The 23,052-nt window shown below is 39.1% G+C and overlaps 1 protein-coding gene and 3 long non-coding RNA genes across 8 annotated transcripts; 2 read left to right on the top strand and 2 right to left on the bottom strand.

Moving 5' to 3' along the window:
* Positions 1-12,910: 12,910 nt before the first annotated feature.
* LOC112494549 lies at positions 12,911-13,649 on the bottom strand. The gene is made up of 2 exons (XR_003060080.1): positions 13,242-13,649; positions 12,911-13,165 (listed from the first exon to the last, which is right to left on the bottom strand). It is a non-coding gene; the product is annotated as an uncharacterized LOC112494549 (long non-coding RNA).
* A 2,488-nt stretch (positions 13,650-16,137) lies between these two features.
* On the top strand, positions 16,138-17,791 carry LOC107269127. Of its 2 annotated transcripts, XR_003060078.1 has the most exons (4): positions 16,138-16,516; positions 16,593-16,777; positions 17,295-17,413; positions 17,626-17,791. It is a non-coding gene; the product is annotated as an uncharacterized LOC107269127 (long non-coding RNA). The 2 variants fall into 2 exon arrangements; XR_003060079.1 differs by lacking the exons at positions 16,138-16,516; positions 16,593-16,777 and adding an exon at positions 16,801-17,125.
* LOC107269128 lies at positions 17,725-18,477 on the bottom strand. The gene is made up of 2 exons (XR_001537984.2): positions 18,057-18,477; positions 17,725-17,980 (listed from the first exon to the last, which is right to left on the bottom strand). It is a non-coding gene; the product is annotated as an uncharacterized LOC107269128 (long non-coding RNA).
* Positions 18,478-18,598: 121 nt separating this feature from the next.
* On the top strand, positions 18,599-21,799 carry LOC107269106 (probable G-protein coupled receptor B0563.6). 4 transcript variants are annotated; one of them, XM_025086365.1, is made up of 6 exons: positions 18,599-19,038; positions 19,927-20,076; positions 20,278-20,528; positions 20,613-20,900; positions 20,977-21,132; positions 21,230-21,799. In XM_025086365.1, exons 3-6 carry the CDS (start codon positions 20,289-20,291, stop codon positions 21,479-21,481), a joined length of 936 nt encoding a protein of 311 aa, XP_024942133.1. In that variant the 5' UTR covers positions 18,599-19,038; positions 19,927-20,076; positions 20,278-20,288; the 3' UTR covers positions 21,482-21,799. The 4 variants fall into 4 exon arrangements, with proteins under 4 accessions (XP_024942133.1, XP_024942135.1, XP_024942132.1 ...); XM_025086367.1 differs by lacking the exon at positions 18,599-19,038 and adding an exon at positions 19,051-19,121; XM_025086364.1 differs by lacking the exon at positions 18,599-19,038 and adding an exon at positions 19,128-19,796 and having other exon boundaries at positions 21,103-21,450.
* Positions 21,800-23,052: the final 1,253 nt, after the last annotated feature.

Here is a 23,052-nt window from a genome sequence, read left to right as displayed (position 1 = left end):
TCTTCCGATGTCGTAGACTTACACGGAAACAATTTAACAAATTTCGTAAAAGCATCGACGATCGCTAGAATATACCGGTAACCACGCCCGGTCTTCTCCAAAGGTCCACAGTGATCCACGTGGATTGTCTGAAACGGTAGCTTATCCTTTTGGATACTGTACAGGTGTCCTTCCGGTTTTCCGCTCGAGGGCGAAAATTCAATGCAACGCAAACAATTCGAAATGTACGCCTTTACCTTTTCTTTGATTCGCGGAAACCAGTAGACTTTCTTAATATTATCTACTACCTTATCAATACCAACATGTCCAATATCGTCGTGACACGTGCGAATCACATTGTCTTCCATAGACGATGGAACATAAAAGAGCAGTATCTTATTCTTATTTTTACGGTATACGAGGCCATCTCTAATTTCATAATATTTATCTTCGGCGGTATCGAGTCTATCACGAATCTTTCGGATCTCCTCATCGCGGTCCTGTTGAATCGACAATGTTTGCTCGAATGAGTTTGCCTCTAAAATGAGGATGCTATGGCATCGCGACAACGCATCGGCGTGTGCCATCCGCGAACCGGGTCGATGGATAATTTCGTAATCATAATTTTCCAAGAACAATGCCCATCGAGATATTCGAGGATTCACTGTCTTTTTACTGAGCGTGAGACGAAAGCTATCGCAATCCGTGATGATTTTAAACTTTATACCAGCGAGGTAGATGTGGAAGCGTTTGATTGCATACACCACAGCGAGACATTCAAGTTCAAAGCTGTGATACTTCGACTCTGTCGGCGTCGTTCGTTTACTAAAGTAGAACACTGGTCTAAATATTTTGTCACTCTGTTTTTGTAATAGTATCGCTCCGTAACCACTCGCGCTTGCATCACAATGCAACTCGGTCTCGAGGTGTGGCGAAAAGATTGCTAAAATCGGTTCAGAGGACAATGCTTGCTTTAAGGTTTCAAAAACATCGAGCTCTTCTGCTCCGAATTTGAATGGAACGTTTTTTTTTATGAGATCGTACAATGGTTTTGCGATTATTGAGAAATTAGGTATGAATCGCCTGAAATAACTCGCTAAGCCGATAAATCGATGGACCTCCTTCGCATTTCGCGGAACCGGATAATGCATTACTGAATCGACATTCTCTTTACTAGGACGAACACCATTCTTATTTATCACATATCCCAAATACGTTATCTCCGTTTGAACGAAAAAACACTTGTCTAGTCGAAATTTTAAGTGGTGCTTTCTAGCCGTCTCAAATACTTCTTTGAGAATTTCCAAGTGTTCGTCAAGATTCTCCGTAGCTATCAAAATGTCATCGAGATATAACAAAACCTTGTTCTCGCGAATCAGTTTCTCGAAAACTCCATTGACAAATCTCTGAAATACACGCGGCGCGTTCGTCAGCCCGAAGGGCATACGTCGGTACTCAAATTGCCCAAACGGTGTTACAAACGATGTGTACTTTGTAGAGCACTCAGACATTTTAACGTGATGGAAACCGTTTTTCAGATCGAGACTAGAAAAATACTTTTTATCCTTCAAACGATCGAGATGATCGTCGATAAGCGGTGCTGGAAAATTGTCTCTTACTGTAACCTTGTTCAATTCGCGATAGTCAACACAAAGTCTTATTTCGTTGTTTTTCTTTCGCACAAGTACGATCGGGCTAGCATATGGCGACTTACTCGGCCTTATCGTACCTTCTTCCAGCAAATCGTCAAGAATTTTCTTTACTTTCTCCCCATCAGAAAAAGCTAAACGCCTCGGTCGGAAAGTAATTGGTTGCTCGTTCTTTAGACTAATTACCATTTCCGGTTCAGGTTCCTGATCGTCAGAGCCCCACTTCGAAACATATTCGGTTTCATACAACTCTTGCAATTTTTTTGATATTTCAAATCCGATTTTCGGATTAATATTTAGTTGATTTTTAACTTGATATGGTGACTCGACATAATTAATCATCATTATCTGTGTGATGGTATCGAGCTCCTCCACCGAGATGTAGTTTTTCGCAATTTTTATGGTTTCGCCTAACTCGACTCTTATCAACGGATTTCTGGAAAAATCACGCCCAAGTAACGCGACACACGACATCGTTTCTTTAGGAACTACTAGAAAGCGTATCTCTATCTCGATTCCTTCAACCTTCACAGTTCTCGTGAATGTACCTAACACGTGAACAACTGACTTATTCATCCCGCAAAAACGATCACTGTTCGGCGGTACAGGTTCGCGCAAATTCATCGGTACATACTCGCTTCTTATTAAACTTACCGGAGAGCCAGGATCGACTACAGCACTTACAGTATGAATACGCTTACATCGTTCTCTCGGCGTATTAACTCATTCTCCGTTGGGGCATTCCTTGTACCATGTACCTGGACTATAGTCTCGACGCCTTCATGATAGTCGTTCTCCGACTCAGATGCATTTTCCTCGTGCTCCCCAATGCTCTCGACCAGTTTTTCGCGTTCCTCGTTAAGACGTTCCCATATGGCCGCGTCAAAACTTGTCAAGCGTTTTATCAGTTCGGCTTTAGCACCCACCACTGACAAATTATTTTCACGAAGAAAATCTTTCAATTCGGCGACAGTATACTCAGAGGGTTCTTTGGCTGCCATCTTGATACACTTCACGCGATCGCTTGACCGGCCCGCCAGAGAAAGTTTACTTCTTCTTCTTCTCCACGCGCACTTTTGCACGCAGCAGCGCACTGTTATTGCTTCTTTGTCTTTCCACTAAATCGAGACACTTCCTCCGGAGTTAGTGGCACTATGATTTTTATAATCACCTATCCTAAAAATGTTTGTTTGTCCGTGTAACGATACACACGAATTTTTTCCACACAGTAAAACAAATTATTGTCACGTTCCACGGTTTTTTTTTTTTCACACAGCAATTACCCGTATCGACTGCAACCGCAAATAGTTAGCACCAAGCTTCAATTTCGGATTAGTCTCGGTAATTATCGATTAACACACAGCAAAATATTCGCGACACCCAGCACCGAATATTCCCGACTGATCGCAAACAACACACAGTATTCACGATAGTTCTCTTACGGCGACACACGCGCGTGTTTTCTTCACTTAACTTTGGTACGTGTTCATTGTCCCGCGATACAAAACGCGTTTTTCCCGTATTTTGTTATCCCGCGTCTTACTCGCTTCGAATCCCACTTCTGAAAAACTGTAGTCACTTTGGATGGGAAACAAGGAATCGAACTCTAGTCTTCATAAGTAGAACGGTCTTTATTCTTTCTTTTCTACAAGCACACACTGTGTTTACGCCCTAGCGTCTCTGCGACGACTACTGCTTTGTCTTCTTACTTCCCCCTCCTATATCGAGACTTCTGCCCTACGTGCGAGAGCTAGGCAACGTTGCTATGTTCTAGGAAATAGTCGACCGTTGCGGTTTGTTTACATTAAGATGCCTACAATAGACACACTCGATCTTTGCCCCCATTATTATTTCCCGGTCCACATTTGCTCTTTGTCATGAGCGGCTTATAAAAAGCTCGGATTAGAGCAGTAAGTAGTTCGCTTTAAGGCTATCCGCAAAGGCCGCAAATACCCACGCTTGAGAATATTAGTTTCGTCCTCGCAAATACTCGTGGCACTCGCTTTATTTTACTTTCATGCAAAAGAATTATGTACATCCACCAAACGAGTTGCCGTGCGCAAATTAGGAGGAAGCAGAATCTACCGGATGGGCGTTAAAGAAAAAAAAGATAATACGAAACTAAGTATACAGTGACTCTAAGCTCTGTCACAGTATGCGAACAGTAGTTATTTACAGTATACACAGACTTATTCAGGTCAAATGTACCAACTGAAGTTAGCATCTCCATTTGATTCCTAATGTAGAATCAACTTCAGTTTGTGCGTGTTACTCGAATATCCCTATATATATTATATAGCGGCTGTATACGGTAGTTATCGCGAATCTACTGCCAAATGGTCGGGGAAACAAAGTAATTGTGCTCAATTTGTACTTGCTCTAGGTACTCCACCTACAGTTACGTACAAAGTACCTAACCAGGATACGAAGCGCATTTACCTCTCGTAAATTTTTCCTCGATATCTCCATTGTGGTCTTTCAATTTTTTTTTATTATCTTTTCGACTCGTTATTTTTCTTAAAATCTCTTGACTCTTGGCATCCCTCACCGCAAACCAACGTAACGCCTTATGGTCCCCATAATAGCAGGTACAGGACAGTTAGAAAATTGTAAAAAGATTTTATGCGTAAAATTCATTCTGCGATACTAAATTCTGACCAGCGGCATTTAGAGCTCGTGACGTATGAATTTTTCACTCCTCCTTACACCCTCGTTTACACTTATGCAGAATGCAAATGCGACGTCACCAAGTCAGAAAAAAACTGGGGCTAACAAGGGTGGTTGATAATAGTACATTATGATACAAGTGGGCTATGATACTCGTGTGACGTTTGTCACCCTCGCCTCGCTCGGGCGGGCACACTCGTCAAGAATTACAAACTTTCCGCACTTGTATCATAATGTACTATTATCAACCACCCTCGTTAGCCCCAGTTTATTTTTTTCTAAACTTCAGGCAAACTGAAATTTATGTCTCCTGGTATATCATGATATGTACAATAATAGAAGGCATCAGATGCCTCTTATAAAAATAAATATTATATAGGCGATGCTTCTATTAATATTCATCCCCAAGCAGTTTCCCTTATATGTAATTCTTATCTCAAACTTTTTTATACGACAGAACAACGCACCCCGCTGCGCATTGTCTTTTTTTCTGTTCGACTTACAAGGCATCCAATACGTCCGATATTGTCACGTCGGAATATCAGCGTAAGAAAATGTGATCTTTTCGAAACAACCTTCCTTTGCTTGGAAGAAGAAAGGATAATATTTCTCTTTGTAGAGAACCAATCGCAATATCCATATACATATATGGAATATCCATATACATATATACTGTAACGCATTTCCTGCCTACGCTCTATCTCTGATCCCAACGTGGCATCCCGCGGATCCCATGGACGCCAGGTGCATCCTTGCACCAGCCCGACGCATCGGGCCTTTAACACGTTCAACCCGGCGCATTTTTTCGAAGTCCACGTGGTCGGGGGGCTCGAGATTAACAGTTGTTTATTCGTCTGGCGGCGCTTGTTTGTTTCACTATTTTTTCTGTTTTCAGTGGCTTGAGTCTGAAGTCAGAGATTGTTGCATGAAATTGTTATAAAATACTTATAAAACTTTATTTACGAATTGTGAAATATATATATATATATTGTTATGCACCTAAGCGTTACTTAATTATTTACTGGGTTAGCATTCTTAGTACCACACGATAAGTAACCCTTTGTCAGCAAGGATTGTACTAAGGCGTAGAAGCTCTTCAATATTTAGACGCAACAAAGAGCTAGTCGTCGAACGGTAGGCTCCGAGTGAGCATCGTCCACTCATAGAAAGGAAAATAGAATAAAATAGTGCCATTGTTAACGAAACATAGATACAATAAAAAATAGTTTGCTTTTGCTATTTTAGTATTATTAAAAGTGTTGAAGATTATTTTATAACATCCTCACGGCATAACAATATATACATGTAAGTAAAATACTTTTATTTTTTTAAGGCTAGGTATTCAGACGGAGCAAACTACGTGTGGACCACCGGTGGTTCACACCGGGTTGAACGTGTTAATTTATAATCCGCGGCACGTCATCTCCAGGAGTCCTCTCGACCGGCTCTTCCCGCTAGCTCTTATCCACACGTGGTAGAGGGGAACGTGAAGACGGCAAGTATCTACAGGAATTGGCCGGCCTTTCCGAAATAATTCACACGGTGGGATTTAATTTCAACAATAGCAATTTATTTCCCTCTAAATAAACGAGTACAGTCGGGTGTTATTAGCGGACGCGACTCGATACAATCCTAATGAGGGACGCGGTCGCGGAAGTCGTGTTGTCCGTTCGCGGGTGGTTTCAATCTTCTATCGCGAGAGCATGTGGAGGGGGCGGCCCCCCACTCCGCGTGCCGCGCTGCACCGGCGGATGCACTTCAACCCCGGTCGGCGGGATTGATTATTCTGACTGGACTTACCAAAGCTTCTGGTGTACTAGGCCTTCTTCCTAGTCGTCCCTGGATTTTTTCCTCCTCGTTGCTTTATATATTACTTAATGTGGAGATTTATGTTATAGTCTATTACTATAATTGAGTTTGACTTATATTATACCTATTACATTCTTTAAATTGTTACTATATGATGTTATGGTCTACGGGATTTAGGCCCTGATCAAATAAATTGAATTCTCTCTCTCTCTCTCTCTCTCTCTCTCTCTCTCTCTCTCTCTCTTTCGCCAGTTAAATTAGCTAAAAATTAGGTAAAGGCGACTTTTTCTACTCGAGAACCTTATTTACAAAGTCTTACATACTGGTAGTCCAACGTACCTTAGATCTGCACTTATCACTTCACCTCTTACGCACGTGTCTCGCGAAACCCGACGTAGGGACGATGACCTTATCGTACCCATATATCGCACCGAATGTTATAGACATGCAATTCACGTTAGTGGAGCTCTCTTCTGGAACTCCTTGCCAACCACTGTCAGAGATGCTCCCTCTAAATCCACTTTTCGCGCACGACTGCGTGACTATTTAATTGTGGATCAATAACTCGGACACACTCAGTACAACTAAAATTAAGTCATGTAGTAATACCTTACTCTAACTAGTAATAAGTTTATAGTATTATTTGTTTACCTTAGTCTTATCGTTGTGTTCATTAGTGTCACCTACTTAGTAGAGTGTATATATGTATATAGTATATGTGCATACATTTACCGAAATTAGGGTAAACTAATTATAGCTCTTTCTTTTGTCTACGAGTGCTATTCACTAATTACATATTTTTGCTTTATATATTACTTAATGTGGAGATTTATGTTATAGTCTATTACTATAATTGAGTTTGACTTATATTATACCTATTACATTCTTTAAATTGTTACTATATGATGTTATGGTCTACGGGATTTAGGCCCTGATCAAATAAATTGAATTCTCTCTCTCTCTCTCTCTCTCTCTCTCTCTCTCTCTCTCTCTCCCTGCCCCGGGATGTTGCACCAGATGCACAAAAATCGAAGTCCGGGGGAAAATGCCAAATCGTCTCCTCGCCAGAAAACAGTCCAAATCACTCTCAATCACTTTTTCCACACAACTAAAAATCCGCGTTCTCACTTGCGACAATTTCCGTTAAACGGTTCAACACAAAGTGGCCCCTCTTTCTGGCCGTCTTCCTCGGCGCCTCGGTCCGCTCTTCGTTTTTCAGCGCTCACAGCCCGCCAGTCTCCGGGCGGCGCCGAACTTACCCCGAACCTGCCCGATCTTCAGATTCGGCGCTGCTGGTTTCTCTCCTCGGCTTCATCTCGCCACGAACCTCCGGCGTCGTCGGCATTCTCTCGGCGGCTTTCGTAAGCGGCACGGCTCTCCATGCGCCCCATGCTTTTATGTACTGGCCGTCCCACGGACGCCACGTTACAATACATACAAACGTCACACCCTGTACATGCATATTTGCCCCCGAACGCAATTTCAAACGTGGAGAATTTACCTTATTGACGAGTGCCAATGTTACAGACTACCTTCTGGGGATGGTAGCACTGCCACCCTCTTGGAACATTGGCTATCCGAGTATTCAGCTAGTATAAGGAGTGAACAGCAACCAAATGGAAAATCCTATCATGTTTATCGGTTCATTGAACACGACTTTTATGAATAGGTTAGTGGTTCAGAGTTTTCATGGAAACCTGGGTTCATGGGTTCATGAGTTCATATAGGCTCATGGATTTATAATAGATTTGTTAATACTCTAATATCATTCCAAGTTATTTTTCAAAACGAGTTTTCCAAATGGAAATGGGAAATACATTTGTGCGGAAACTCGGTGAAAATAATCAATCAAATTCGATCAAAAGAAACGTAATAATGTTCAAGCGACCAGAAATTTTAATTGATTTTTCGCAATTCTCACGCATCGGAAACTTTTTAAATTGCGTGACGTCATACCAGCCGAACTCGCACGTGGACTCCATTTTAATGTTGAATTCATTATTCAATTCGATGATGCTATTTCTATGATTTCTATTTATCATTTCCTTTCAGTGTACTTTCAGTTCAACCTCGTTTGTATTTTGCTGGATATAATCACTAACTACACGCGCCAATGCCAATGCGATGCACCTGCCCCACTGAATAGTGTCGTGTGTCACACCGATACAATAACCCACTCACAAATTTACCCTACAAAAGATGGCGACCAGTCCCCACCACTTCAAAAACTTTTCCTCACTTCTCTCAATGACAGGATACTAGAAGCTAGCGGTCTAGTAGTATACAGAAGTCTGTGCCTCTGTTAGAACACATAAATCGAAGGCTGACCTCGGGCGCGTGCGCAGGATTATTGCTTCCTAAGATTCCCACCACGTGGCGCGCAACAGGTAGCACGAACAGTCTCCCGGGTAAGCGCTCGGAGGAAAGAGCTCGAGAGACATCAACGGTACTCGTGGGATAACCAATTGATTGAGAGCATTCTAAAAGCGACGTCGGTAAAGCGTACCAAAGGATAGACCAATAGAATAATACGAGGCCTGTAAAATACATACGTTTGAACAAGGAGATAATAAACTATGAGTTGGGTCACCTAATTCGAACCTCTTCTCTAATTAACTAGCCATTGCACTTCGTAATAGGATTTATTGGTTTGTCTATAAACCAATTGGCGCTCAACGTAAAAGATAATTGTTTTAGAGCCCTAGCAGCCACTGACCCAGGCCGCGCTAGGTGAAGGCTTAATAAAAGTGTTAATTTTAAAAAGGAAGAAAGAAAGCCTGTCTCAACATTAATAACATGATTCAAAAAAATGAAGATGGAAAATAGTGACATATCTCGGATAAAAGGGCTAAAGGATTTAATTGAGCTCAACACCATTTAAATTGTGTCGATACTTATGGCCCACTGGTTATATTTCTTGCTGGGAAATCAAGCCAAATGCTAAAGCCAATCTTCTATACTTTTGTGTATCAATCAGCCTTCTGATATGGGCGCCAAGAAAGATTTTTTATCGACGGTCTATTTATACAGTCAGCCACAGGATGGGACACCAGCCGAAACTTGATCTTTTCAAAGTTCAAATTGCGTCTTGATTAAATGTTTTTAATCACAAAACTGATTTTTAAATAATTTTAGGCGTACTATATTTGTAGAGTTTGATTTTTAACATTTTTTATTGTTTAACGTCGCTCTCGGTTTCTTTTCCAAATGTATTTCATGATTTATTACGTTTTTGTGGAAATTAATTATTTGTATCAGGGACATGATTCATGTTTTTCGTATTGTTGTTGTGGAGGACACGAGATTTTTCCTTCGTCTAGGGAATTTAACAAAAACACAATGAATTTTGCTGAACGTAAAAGACAGATATTACGAGACAATCGTGATAGTCTATTTGGAAATATTTTAATAATAACAAAAAGTCGTTATAACTGATAATCGATTTGTATTTAAATACAGGTCGAGGTCAAGTCCCATAAAAATTGCAATTTGCAATTCCAATTTAATGGACAAACTTTCTCGTTCCTTTTCTTGTCACGAAACCGTACAAAACTTTGATGAGCCTAATACGATGCGAATTCGAATGGGGAAAAGATGTATCCCACTTTGATTCCAGTCAATTGTTATTCCTCTTTTAATCCTGAAGCCGTATAAATTAACTTGTGTCCTTGAATATTCTTAAGAATTCTTTGCTAATGAAAATCCATTAATATTCTGCACTAATGATATTAATAGAGATCCAATGGTTCCACATAGTTAGCCCCTCATCTATAACGGATTTAAATTATTTTCTTTACAATCGTTTGTAGGTCGTTTCTAGGTGTTTCATATTACATCCACGACGTTTGATAGTCCATCATTTATTTATAATATTAAAATTAATTTTCTAGGGAGTTTTTCTTTAGGATAGCCCCTTATTAAAAAATTGTATAACCTAATCGCTTTATGCTTATATGCAATTGTTTGTAGGTGCTTCATATGTCATTGATGATATGAAATATTTACAATTGTACAGTTTAATATTCACTAAATTGTATAATTAACTGGATGATCATAAAGGAAAGGGGAGCAATACTCTTAAGGTTATACCAAAAATGCTAACGAATAATTATACGGCATATATTATTATAGTGAAGATTATATTAATGAATAATATATATTTATATTTATACAGTAAATTGCTCTCCTTTTAACACTATGCACGTCCGCACGTCTGATCAAGATTTTTTCGTTTCGCGTCGGAAGAACTGACTAAAACATTTCGCTCGGCGCCAAATGTTTTTCGAGGACCTTGAGAGCAAGGCAATCTCCATGGCACCAACGTGGAGCCACCACCTGGGTGAAGTTGGCCGACCAACTTTTATTTTTTAAACTTTTTTTATTCCAATCGTTTGATAGTATTTGATAGTCTTGTAAAAACGTTTGATAGTCATTAGTGTTTTCAGAAAATCAAAATCAAAATCTGGTGTGACGTTGGCCGGCACTTTTTTGTTTCTAACCGGATTTTGTTTTTCCGGAGCTCAATCGATGCAAAATCGTTTGATAGTTGCGAATTAATTATTAAAAACGTTTGATAGCCCATCGTTTACAAGAAAAATGAGAAAAACCATATGCGAATCAAGGATCCCAATCGATTCCTCGATCGGTGTGTCCGTTGAATTAGACTATATTACAAACTTTTTTTTACTTCCAATCGTTTTATAGGATCGACAAAACGATTGATAGTCAATAGTTTATCATGATGTAATGGTGTAAACCCACGCATACACCGTTGTACCAAAGATGAGTAGGGAGATTGCCAATGGGCCTGTTTTTGGTGGTCTCAATTTTACTCTGGTTTCGGCGCGCCACCTTAGCGGAGGGCCCTCGAAGCAGTTCTGCCGATGTTAATTCCCTTAATATCCATATGAAGCTTTGTAAATAATAGAGTGAGCAAATAAAACTTCAAACAAACCCTCGAACGTGGTTAACTACAGAAATATAAAGTTTCCAATTTCTACAGCACAATGACTCGGTAGCGTACGTGCTTGGTGCTGGGTTAACGTCCGAGAATCTCGAGTTCGAAACTTACGTCTCATCCCTTTTTTTTTCTTAATTATCAACTATGCTTATTGGTTCACCTAGTTAACTTAAGATTCTTGGGTAGCGTACGTGCTTGGTGCTGGGTTAACGTCCGAGAATCTCGAGTTCGAAACTTACGTCTCATCCCTTTTTTTTTCTTAATTATCAACTATGCTTATTGGTTCACCTAGTTAACTTAAGATTCTTGAAATATATGATTATATTAGTCTACAAATATTGTATTATATTACATCGTATACATGCAATAAATTGGTATGTACATCAAACAGGGAACGTTTCTTCTTCCCTAGAGCCTCTGCCTGTGACAAACACCTATAGCAAGCTGTCTCATTTTTTATTAGCATAAATAATATTCAGACGGATAAAGAAGGCATTACGGAAAATTACCAAAAACAAAAAATGCACTTATAAATCTCGGGCATAAAATGATGAGCATGTAAAAATGAACCAATTATTTTCTATAGTGAGATGAAACAAATAATGTATCTGGTGAGGAATTTGTTTTTCATTTAATTTTTATCATTCAAGGCTATGTAAAGACAATATTTTTAATACATCGAATTATCAGAAAATTACGTCGAGGTAGAACATAATGATAGTTCGAAATATTAAAAATAAAATTATATTTCCGTAGGCATGAATAAAAAAAAATTGGCTAAATTGAATGAGGCTACAAAAAAATGTATGAAACTAAAAATTTCTAAGCAGATATACTATTTGTCTCATCTCATTTTTTACTGCTTTTCTATTCGGGTAAATAGTATTAAACTATTAAAAAGTGAAACAGCCTGCCATACGTGCGAGCGTTATTAAATTTTTTTTTAATCAGACCACGCTGCGACCGTGGCACATTAAAACAAAAAATGAAATGAAGAACAGCTCCAGATTCTCACGTGTAGTATTACTATACAGTAACGTCCAATTAAAGTGCAACACTTAAATTTGTTTACATTTCTGTGAAAATATGACAGATTTCGAAAAACCAAAAACAAATTTTGTAGGAAATTTCTTTCCCGTTCGAATGGTAAAGGTTTTACCCCGATCGGATACAAAATGGCCGAATAACAGGCGTTGGAGTGAAAAAGTGCATTTTGGAACTTTTTGAAAAATTCGAGTTCTAGTAGTTCCGGCAGAAAATGCATATTTCTAATTAGGGCACGAAAGAGAGCATCCTTCGGCATTAACAAAACACCTGCATTGAACCCCTGTAGGATCACTCTAGGGGGAGTTACACCCCCTTGAAGTGAAAACACTTAAATGGCCATAACTTCCGAACGCGCCGGCCAATCTGGTCCAGTTTCTGCATGATATCATCTTTAATGATACTGCAGATTCTCGCAAAATTATTGTTCTCGGAGATGATCCCGTGACGGAGATTTCCGAGATTTCGCACGCGCACCCGACCCGCAGGTCAACGTAAAAGGTCATTTAATTGTTTACCAGTGTTGCGAAGAACCACTGTATTCAATATAGTCTTTACCTTGGATTTTAGCATTTCATCAAAGAATTTATACCATTCCTTAAAGATCTTTAATTGGAATTCTTTACTAATATAAGCCAGCTATTATTTAAATTAAAACAATTTTTAATTTTTTTTCTATAGTAGTACTCTTCCTTTTGCTTTTTAGGTGACTGTATACATTACCTGTGGACACCGGTATCTCTTCTGGCAAAGAAAAGAGCAGAACTGAAGTGCTTAGGGAGAAGTCTAATATGATGCAGCATAAGAATTTGCAGATGTTTATATTTGTTGTACAATCATGTTATTAATAAATACTATAAATACATAACGATCCGAGTATACTTCAAAGTACTAGAATAAACGAAATATGTATTTCCAACTGTGATGGAGGTAACAGTATTTATGTAGAGACAAAGGCAACGTTCCATTCATGTTGAGCATCTAAAAAAGAATCTAACCATTTTTCGAGAACCATTGATTGTACATACATAATTATCTATTGTTTGAGCATCCATTTCTGTCAGCAAATACAAATTATGCATGACATTGTACGCAATATGCATCAAGTTCAATAAATTGACAAGAAAAATTACCTTTTTAATGAGAAAACCGAGAACTGATTGCACAGTATTTTCTTCTCTGTAGATAATAACTGCTTCAAACTCTACCTCAATATCACCAGCATTCAGAAGACATCCAAAATTTGTGCTAACACAATTATCACCATCGTTATCTATAAGCTCATCATACCTGTCCTGATTTGAAAACAATTTCTGGCAAATTTCAACTTCAGATATCTGTAATTTCTCATCACTCTTTCAACGTTGGCAATTTAAAAGGAAAGCAATTGTACGCCGTTTTGTGTATGCACTTTCTGAACACTCTTTTTTTTCCTAAGGAACACATGATAAAGAAATCATTAATATAATCTTCACTAAAATGATATACGCCATACAATTAAGATACACATAAGTACGTGAAGAATGTGAGTTATCTGACATATTGAATTTTCACGCATGCGCGCTAGGTGCTGTTCATGGAATTCCCTAGATAAAATTTTGTTATGTCGCGGCCTAGTGATAAATAATCTCACTAAAATTGAGCGGCGAATTCAAATGAGGGATTAAAATGGAATCACGATTTCCGTCTCCAAATCAGAATTGGCCTAGTGATAAATAATCTCACTAGAATTGAGCGGCGAATTCAAATGTGGGATTAAAATGGAATTACGATTTCCGTCTCCAAATCAGAATACAATGCTTTGAAATACTCAGTCTGCCAGTAACGCATAAATAAGGTATATTCTAAACAGTGCGGAGAAAGCTTTCTAGCCTCTAGACGTGCATAAACATATGGACTACAAAGAATGTAGGCATGGGCCATTTGTTTATTGCTATCCTAACCGAGTGAGTTTCTGAGGAACTCTCACTCCTGGCAATAAATCAAGTCACTTGAGAGGATAGACGGGTTAGCGTAATATTCGGTTAAGGGATGACGCTGTCCATGTGCTTCCCCAAATAAACGAAGGATAGGGTGTGCATGAGTCCTTTGTGCGTAAGGCAAGGCCCTCGATCTTGGGCCCGGACAGCAAGGCCCCACACGCTGGGCCTCCACAAAGGGTGTACATACACATGAATGTGTATGAGTGCGGAAGCATGCATGAGAAGTATGAAGGACTGTATCCCTTGGGATCCAGAAGAGCAGTTCGATTTCTGGTCTTGAAGACTGTACTTCGAGTCTATATCGTAGAGTCAATTATTTAGACTAAATCCCATTATAATTAAAGTAAATAAAGTTAGTCATAGTGCTCTCCAAAAGCACCTGCATTTTTATTCCTTAAGCCTTTATTCAGTTGAAAACCCATAACATCACCGTACCAGAAATCAACTTATACTATACAGAAGATTGAACACCGTTAGAGTGCTCATCCGAGCTTTGATGGCTAACGAATCCACGTCGCCAGATTCACGCAGTCGAATCTGCCGCGAAAACGACAGTGGCGACGATCAGGACGTCACATAATTTTAATATTATAAATAAATGATGGACTATCAAACGTCGTGGATGCAATATCAAACATTTACAAACAATATAAAAAAAAAATCATTCAATTCTGTTGTAGCTGGGGGGCTAACTACGTGGAGCCAAACTCGTCGCAAGCTCCATGCGTTGGAGGTAAAATAATTTCAGGCTCGATCGGTAACTGCAATGTTACCAGCTGTGCTTTCCATATCATTGGATCCGGCTTCACGCAGTTAGCTCCTCATCCATATAACGGATTTGAATGATTTTTTTTGCAACCGTTTGTACGACGTTTGTAGGTGTTTGATATTGCATCCACGACGTTTGGCAGTTCATCGTTTATTTATAATATTAAAATTAATTTTCTAGGGAATTTTTTTTTATGTTAGCCCCTCATTCAAATATTTTATAATCTAATCATTTTTTGCTCATATCCAATGATGTTTTGATTGTTCCAACTGTCGTTTTCGCGGCAAATTCAACTGCGTGAATCTGGCGAGGTGGGTTCGTTAGCCATCAAAGCTCGGATGAGCACTCTAACGGTGTTCAATCCTCTGTATAGTATATGTTGATTTCTAGTACGGTGATGTTATGGGTTTTCAACTGAATAAAGGCTTTAGGAATAAAAATGCACGTGCTTTTGGAGAGCACTATAACTAACTTTATTTACTTTAATTATAATGTGATTTAGTCTAAACCAATCTATCTTAACTGAATCTAGCTAATTGACTCTACGATATAGACTCGAAGACCAGACTCTTCAAGACCAGAAATCGAACTGCTCTTCTGGATCTCAAGGGATACAGTCCTTCATACTTCTCATGCATGCTTCCGCACTCATACACATTCATGTGTATGTACACCCTTTGTGGAGGCCCAGCGTGTGGGGCCTTGCTGTCCGGGCCCAAGATCGAGGGCCTTGCCTTACGCACAAAGGACTCATGCACACCCTATCCTTCGTTTATTTGGGGAAGCACATGGACAGCGTCATCCCTTAACCGAATATTACGCTAACCCGTCGATCCTCTCAAGTGACTTGATTTATTGCCAGGAGTGAGAGTTCCTCAGAAACTCACTCGGTTAGGATAGCAATAAACAAATGGCCCATGCCTACATTCTTTGTAGTCCATATGTTTATGCACGTCTAGAGGCTAGAAAGCTTTCTCCGCACTGTTTAGAATATACCTTATTTATGCGTTACTGGCAGACTGAGTATTTCAAAGCATTGTATTCTGATTTGGAGACGGAAATCGTAATTCCATTTTAATCCCACATTTGAATTCGCCGCTCAATTCTAGTGAGATTATTTATCACTAGGCCGCGACATAACAATTAATTTTCTAGGGAATTTTTCTTTAGGTTAGCCCCTCATTCAAATATTTTATAACCTAATCGTGTTTTGCTCATATGCAATCGTTTGTAGGTACTTTATATGTCATTGATGATATGAAATAATTGATTCTGTAATCGTAAATAATAAAAGAAATTTTATCTGGGGAATTCCATAAACTGCACCTAGCGCGCATGCGTGAAGACTTCAATAAGTCAAATCAGATTTTGCATGTACTCATCTGTATATTATTAAATATTGCAATCCGAGATATCAAATATTTATTAGTGCTCTTTTCTTAGTTCTGAAATATTTACAGTTTAGTATTCACTATTTCATATTCAGTAAATTGTATAATTAAGGAATCATTATAAAGAAAGGTCGAGCAGTACTCTTAAGGTTATACGCTAAATGCAATCGAATGACGATGGTGATATTGAGGTAGAGTTTGAAGCAGTTATTATCTACAGAGAAGAAAATACTGTACAATCTGTTCTCGGTTTTCTGATTCAAAAGGTAATTTTTCTTGTAAATTTATTAAACGTGATGCACATAGTGTACAGCGTCATGCATAATTTGTATTTTCTTACAGAAATGGATGCTCAAACAATAGATAAACATGTATCATCAATTGTTCGTGAAAAATAGTTAGACTCTGTTTTCGATGCTTAACGTGAATGGAACGTTGCCTTTATCTCTACATAAATACTGTTAACTCTATCACAATTGTAAATACATATTTAATTTATTCTAGTACTTAAAAGTATACTTGGATAGGTATGTATTTATAGTATTTATCAATAAAATAATTTGTACAAGGACAAACATCTCATTTATATGTTTCTACCGCGTAAGGTTGAAATAGAGTTAACCAATTGAAAGTGAGATTTGAGCGGAATAAGCTAACTTGATTGGTTAACTCTATTTCAACCCTGCATGGTGGAAATATAAACAATTTTAAAGGCCAATCGTAACAGCGAAAAAGTAGAGAAAAAAAATTATTCTCATTGGCTCGTAGAAGCGAATCACGACAAACATCAACGTCATATCACTTACTGTAGAACGGACGCCTTAGTGTCGTTGTCCAATAGGATGTTGACAGTGGACGTTTGCTATGTCGTTTTCGTAAGTCAATCACAGGTTTTTTCTATGCTTTCTTGGTGTAACGATTGGCTAATTACTTTATTTAATGCAAATAATTAACGGTAACATTAACGAAGAAGTAAATACCCATTGGTGATTGATTTGACTCGTTAAAATCTCTAAGAAAATATATCATCCATGTTTCTTACAGAAGATTATGATGACTACACATCATAAACTACTTACGAACAAATAGATCAGTTAGCTGCAAATCTGATGAGGAAGCATCCGCAGTAGCTGCTGTGTGCTGACCTATGCATGCTATCCAATGTAAGAGGTCATTCTATTGTTTGCCAGTGTTGCGGAGAACCACTGTATTCAATATAGTCTTCACCTTGGATTTTAGCATTTCATCAAAGAATTTATACCAATCCTTAAAGATCTTTGATTGGAATTCTTTACCAATATAAGTCAGCTATTATTTAAATTGAAACGATTTTTTATTTTTTTTCTATAGTAGTACTCTTCCCTTTGCTTTTTAGGCGACTGTACACATTACCTGTGGACACCGGTATCTCTTTTGGCAAAGAAAAGAGCAGAATTGAAGGTGCTTAGGGAGAAGTCTAATATAATGCAGCATAAGAATTTGCAGAAGATGTTTATATTTGTTGTACAATCATGTTATTAATAAATACTAGAAATACATAACTATCCGAGTATACTTCAAAGTACTATAATAAACGAAATATGTATTTACAATTGTGATGGAGGTAACAGTATTTATGTAGAAACAAAGGCAACGTTCCATTCACATTGAGCATCCAAAAAAGAATCTAACCATTCTTCGAGAACCATTGATTGTACATACATATTTATCTGTTGTTTGAGCATCCATTTCTGTCAGCAAATACAAATTATGCATGACATTGTACGCAATATGCATCAAGTTCAATAAATTGACAAGAAAAATTACCTTTTTAATGAGAAAACCGAGAATTGATTGCACAGTATTTTTTTCTCTGTAGATAATAACTGCTTCAAACTCTACCTCAATATCACCAGTATTCATAAGAGATCCAAAATTTGTGCTAACACAATTATCACCATCGTTATCTAAAAGCTCATCATACCTGTCCTGATTTGAAAACAATTTCTAGCAAATTTCAACTTCAAATATCTGTAATTTCTCATCACTCTTTCAATGTTGGCAATTTAAAAGGAAAGCAATTGTACGCCGTTTTGTGTGTCCACTTTCTGAACACTCTTTTTTTTTCCTAAGGAACACATGATAAAGAAATCATTAATATAATCTTCACTAAAATGATATACGCCATACAATTAAGATACACATAAGTACGTGAAGAATGTGAGTTATCTGACATATTGAAGTCTTCACGCATGCGCGCTAGGTGCTGTTTATGGAATTCCCTAGATAAAATTTCTTTCATTATTTACGATTAAAGAATCAATTATTTCATATCACCAATGACATATAAAGCACCTACAAACGATTGGATATGAGCAAAAAATGATTAGATTATAAAATATTTCAATGAGGGGCTAACCTAAAGAAAAATTCCCTAGAAAATTAATTTTAATATTATAAATAAATGATGAACTATCAAACGTCGTGGATGCAATATTAAACACCTACAAACGTCGTAAAATCGATTGCAAAAAAAATCGTTCAAATCCGTTATAGATGAGGGGCTAACTACGTGGAGCCTGCAATGTGGAAAATCCTTTTGCTAGTGTCGTTTACCTACCCCTGATATAATTTTCATGGACTCGGTGTAAATATTAGTCCATGGAACACTGAAATATCGACAAACAGAGAGACATTCGAGCAAGCAGATTTAAAAAGCGTGGAAGATGAAATAAAATATTTCAAGACTTTCCGTTTGACTAGCCCAGCTTCTTAATGCTTCCCAAGGAGCTCTGGGCTTCAGAATAAGGTAAAATCATTAAAAGTAAATGGAGACACTCAGGACAGGCGAATTTAGGTATCGGTAGGCAGCTCAGGCACCCAGTCTCAACAGTGAGTTCCCTTTGGCACCACAATAATTCTGTCTACGGATTTCTTTCTCATGCAAATGTCGCCTATTGCTTTTATCTCCTTACACTCTTCCGCCGCTGCTCTCCTCTCGTCACCTCCCACCTATTCCTTCGTTTTCGCCGTCACGTCTGTGAGCTGCAATCCTTCCCACTCGATTTGGATTTTATGGTAACCCGACTTTATCCGCTAAATCGCGAAATAACCGACTACAATGAACATAGGATTTCAACACCCGTTTTTTCTCTTGCTTTTCCCATTTCTTTTATTGGCCTTCAACCGATATCCTTTTACCGTATCAATCCCACTCGAATTATCACTGTTCCTTTTTCTGCTTTATCCCAGTTACATATTTTCCTAGAATTATAATTGATTGTACAAAAAAATTGAACTCCTGTTCTCATTCGGTTCCTAGTGCATCGTATTAACTACGCAATTTTAGACATTTCCCAGGCCAAGCAAAGTCACGTACTTTAATTATCTTTGCGAAATTCCGCGTTAGTCAAATACGGGTACTAATTGGAGTCAACACGTTTCCAAGCACAACCTTCTAGCAGCCCAGGATATCTCGCGGGATGAGAGCAGATGTGCTCGCACGATTTACACGCAATAAAAATTTCACCGAGAAATACCCAAAAAGCAAACAAAATCTCCGTATCGGTGAGATTGCACAATCGAGATAATAATAAATTTTCAGCATATTGAATGTTCTCCAAATATTACCTAAACTGCTTTACCTAAGTAACTACGTGTGCAAACAATGTCCTTGATCCGTATTCCTCTGTTACAGGATATTCAGCGGCTGCGTTGCTAGCTATATTATTCTGCATCCCTTTCTCTCTAAGGGTTCTCATCCACAAGGAAACGGGAAGATGGACCAACTGGACCCAAGCCTTCTATCACGCACACTTCGAACTATTTTTGGGAAACGGTTGCCTCGGTGAGATACATACTTTTTTTTCTCATCGCAGCATCAAAAAATGGTCCAGGTATATTCGAGCGGAAATAAAAGCCAAATTGAAGGTCTGCTCACGATCAACCTCAAAGGCGGAAGACGTTTGCGTTATTATTACGTGATTAGCCCTCAAGATAATCCAGTAACCATATTCGTATCCGTAGTAAAGCCTATACTAATTTCCAGGTGTGGGAGTAATGATGCTCCTTGCTTTGACAATGGAACGTTACGTAAGCATCTGCTATCCAGGACAACATACGAGGCCACTGTGTGGATCACCAACTCTGATGCTAGTCCTCATTCCTTTGACTACGTTCCTGATCTATTTGCCAAGCATCTTTCGTGGCGAGATAACCACCTGTCTCTTAACGTCTGCCGGTCCGTTTATTTATCAGAAGAGAGACAACATCTTCTTCATGCACTCCTTGTTCTATCAGGTAATCAGACCCACGTGACATTTACATAGTACAGGATGCACCAGCAATGGTTATACACGGAAAGCACGAATTTACTTCTCCCAGGTATACAAAGTCGTATTGGAAATCGTCTTTAAAGTCGCGCCGACCATTCTGCTGGCCGGGTTTAATCTACGGGTCATGATAGCCTACAGAAGATCCTGCGAGCGTCGACGGAGCACGACGCTCTCGAGGACCGCGAGTAATGACGAGGCTCACAGAACCTTCGCCGAGGAGAGGAGATTGCTCCTATTGCTGGGCAGCACCAGCATCCTCTTTCTGGTTTGCGTCAGTCCTATGGTCATTCTCAATGTGACTGTTAGCGAGAGCAATCTTAGTCTGTATCCTTATCAGGTAAAGACATTCATTATCGCACTTTCATATTATTAGAGATATTAATAATTCTCCCTGTGTCTGTATATGTGTATAGGTAGACTCCCCATCTTTCCCTTTGTTGTTGACCGTGATCCGGTATAGGGGAAGTCAACCCTCTTTCCTCGTCTGTCTCTTCTTCGCCCAGATTCTGTCTCCTGCTACGGACATTATTTCTCCGCAGGTCTTCCGAGCCCTGGCAAATCTTCTCGAGGTGATCAACTACTCTATAACGTTCTACATTTACTGCCTGTTCTCCAAAGACTTTCGTAACACCCTAATACGTACCTTCCATTGGCACTGGGGATCAGAGGACAAAAACGGTCGGAACGTTCTCATCAAGCGCTCGGGGATACCGATACCGAGGCTCACGAACACGACGACTACCGTCTAACAATGTCACGGGCGCTACCAGGATCATCGCCAAGAGAAAAGCGACAGTGTCCGACCTTGTCTACGTTATGGCTTCTCGGCGCTATAGACCGACGGATGCGAGATTTCTTTTTATTCCGTTGGATAAGCCGACGCGAGGCTTCGGGCCTCTTTACGATTCTTTGACGTAGGAATAGCGGGAGGAAGAGGGAGGAAGGGAGAGAAACAGGGAAAGATTTGATCTGTACTTATGTGTGATGACTGCCATTAGATTTTTCTATCGATGCGATGAGCGTCCCGACGCCATTTTTAGAAAAAATTCTTTTTTAGATTATACATTTTTTATTTTTTATTCCTGTAAGTACCAAAATTCAATTTCACAACTAAACGACGGTAATATATGTATTATATAAATGTATAAATGTATATTTTATAAGAAAATCTATCTGTGAGAGGCGAAGGGACTCACATTAAAAAAGCACCCTGTTTCTCATAATAAAATATTGCTGAATCATTTGCATGAGGCTTTTAGTGTCCTAGTTACTGTAATATATGTATGTTGTGATGAAAATTTTTTTTAAAGTTATAACCGAAGTTAATTACCCGAGCCGTTTGTAGCAAAACAGCTGATTTTCCGTTGACAAATAATAAACCTTTATCCTTCTGGAATACGATACCGGAAAAGACCGATTGGGCGCCAGACGCACCTTTGCGTCACGATACGAAATCTGCAAAAAAATTCCAGAAGGGATGGAGAGAGTGCCACCGACCAGCACAGATAATTCACGAGATGGTAGAGGGGCAGAGATCACCGAGGTGTTGGTAAGGGAGTTGATTAGGAGAATGAGAATCTCGGAATAGAAAACAATAACAGGTGTCCTTTTATTTAGGACGATTGAGAACTTCAACAATTAACAAATAATAATTTCGAAACAAGTCAAATAAATGTAGTTGATAACAATTTAGGCAAATCAAACAAACTCTAAAGTAATTCTATTGCGAAACTTTCGTATACGATACGTGAACTCCCGTGAAGCGGGACACACGCGATGATACGTGAAGTCTCGGGAAGCGAGAGAAACACGATACACTACACGCGTCCTCGTCAATCGAGAACTCGCCTATTCTTTCTGTTAGGTCTCCAGGATCATGAGACTTTTGCGCTAAGAAAATATTACAAAATCAAGAAATAATAGTTCACTAAAGAAATATAGGCGATACACGGAATCTTATCCACGTTAGCGATACTGAAATCATCCATAGGCGGAGGCCCTGGGAAAAACGCGAACACGAAAACGATAGGAAAGTTAGCTGTATGGAAAAGATTTCGTGACTCGTTACACAATTCTTACCGGTATTATTGAAACTACTGACGATACAAAATTCGCACCCGACCACGATGGTAACTCAGACAAGAATGTACTACCCGCAAAGTTCACTGCAGGGCTGGGACTCGCGTCCCCACTAACAATCAAAAGTAGTGCCCTTAGATAGCCAATTGGATCCTCGGGAGGATTCACAATACTCGTATTAATACGCCGTTACAAAAGTCATACCGTTGGACTATTCCTCGATAAAACACACGATATTAGAGTCCCTCTAGTAAGAGTCCGGCCAACACCCGGAAGGGACGCCATATTAAGGACTTGTTTGGCGCCACCATGACATTGCGCGCGGATTTTCAAACTATCAATCTTTATCATCAAGAGACTCGGTCGAGTCTCGCGCCAAGTACAGGCAACCCGCCATACAGGGCTTAACA

The sequence above is a fragment of the Cephus cinctus genome, unplaced genomic scaffold (genome assembly GCF_000341935.2).
Source record: "Cephus cinctus unplaced genomic scaffold, Ccin1 Ccin1_scaffold0606, whole genome shotgun sequence".
In the NCBI taxonomy this organism is placed as follows: domain Eukaryota; kingdom Metazoa; phylum Arthropoda; class Insecta; order Hymenoptera; family Cephidae; genus Cephus; species Cephus cinctus.
This window is presented reverse-complemented; position numbering and strand designations above follow the sequence as displayed.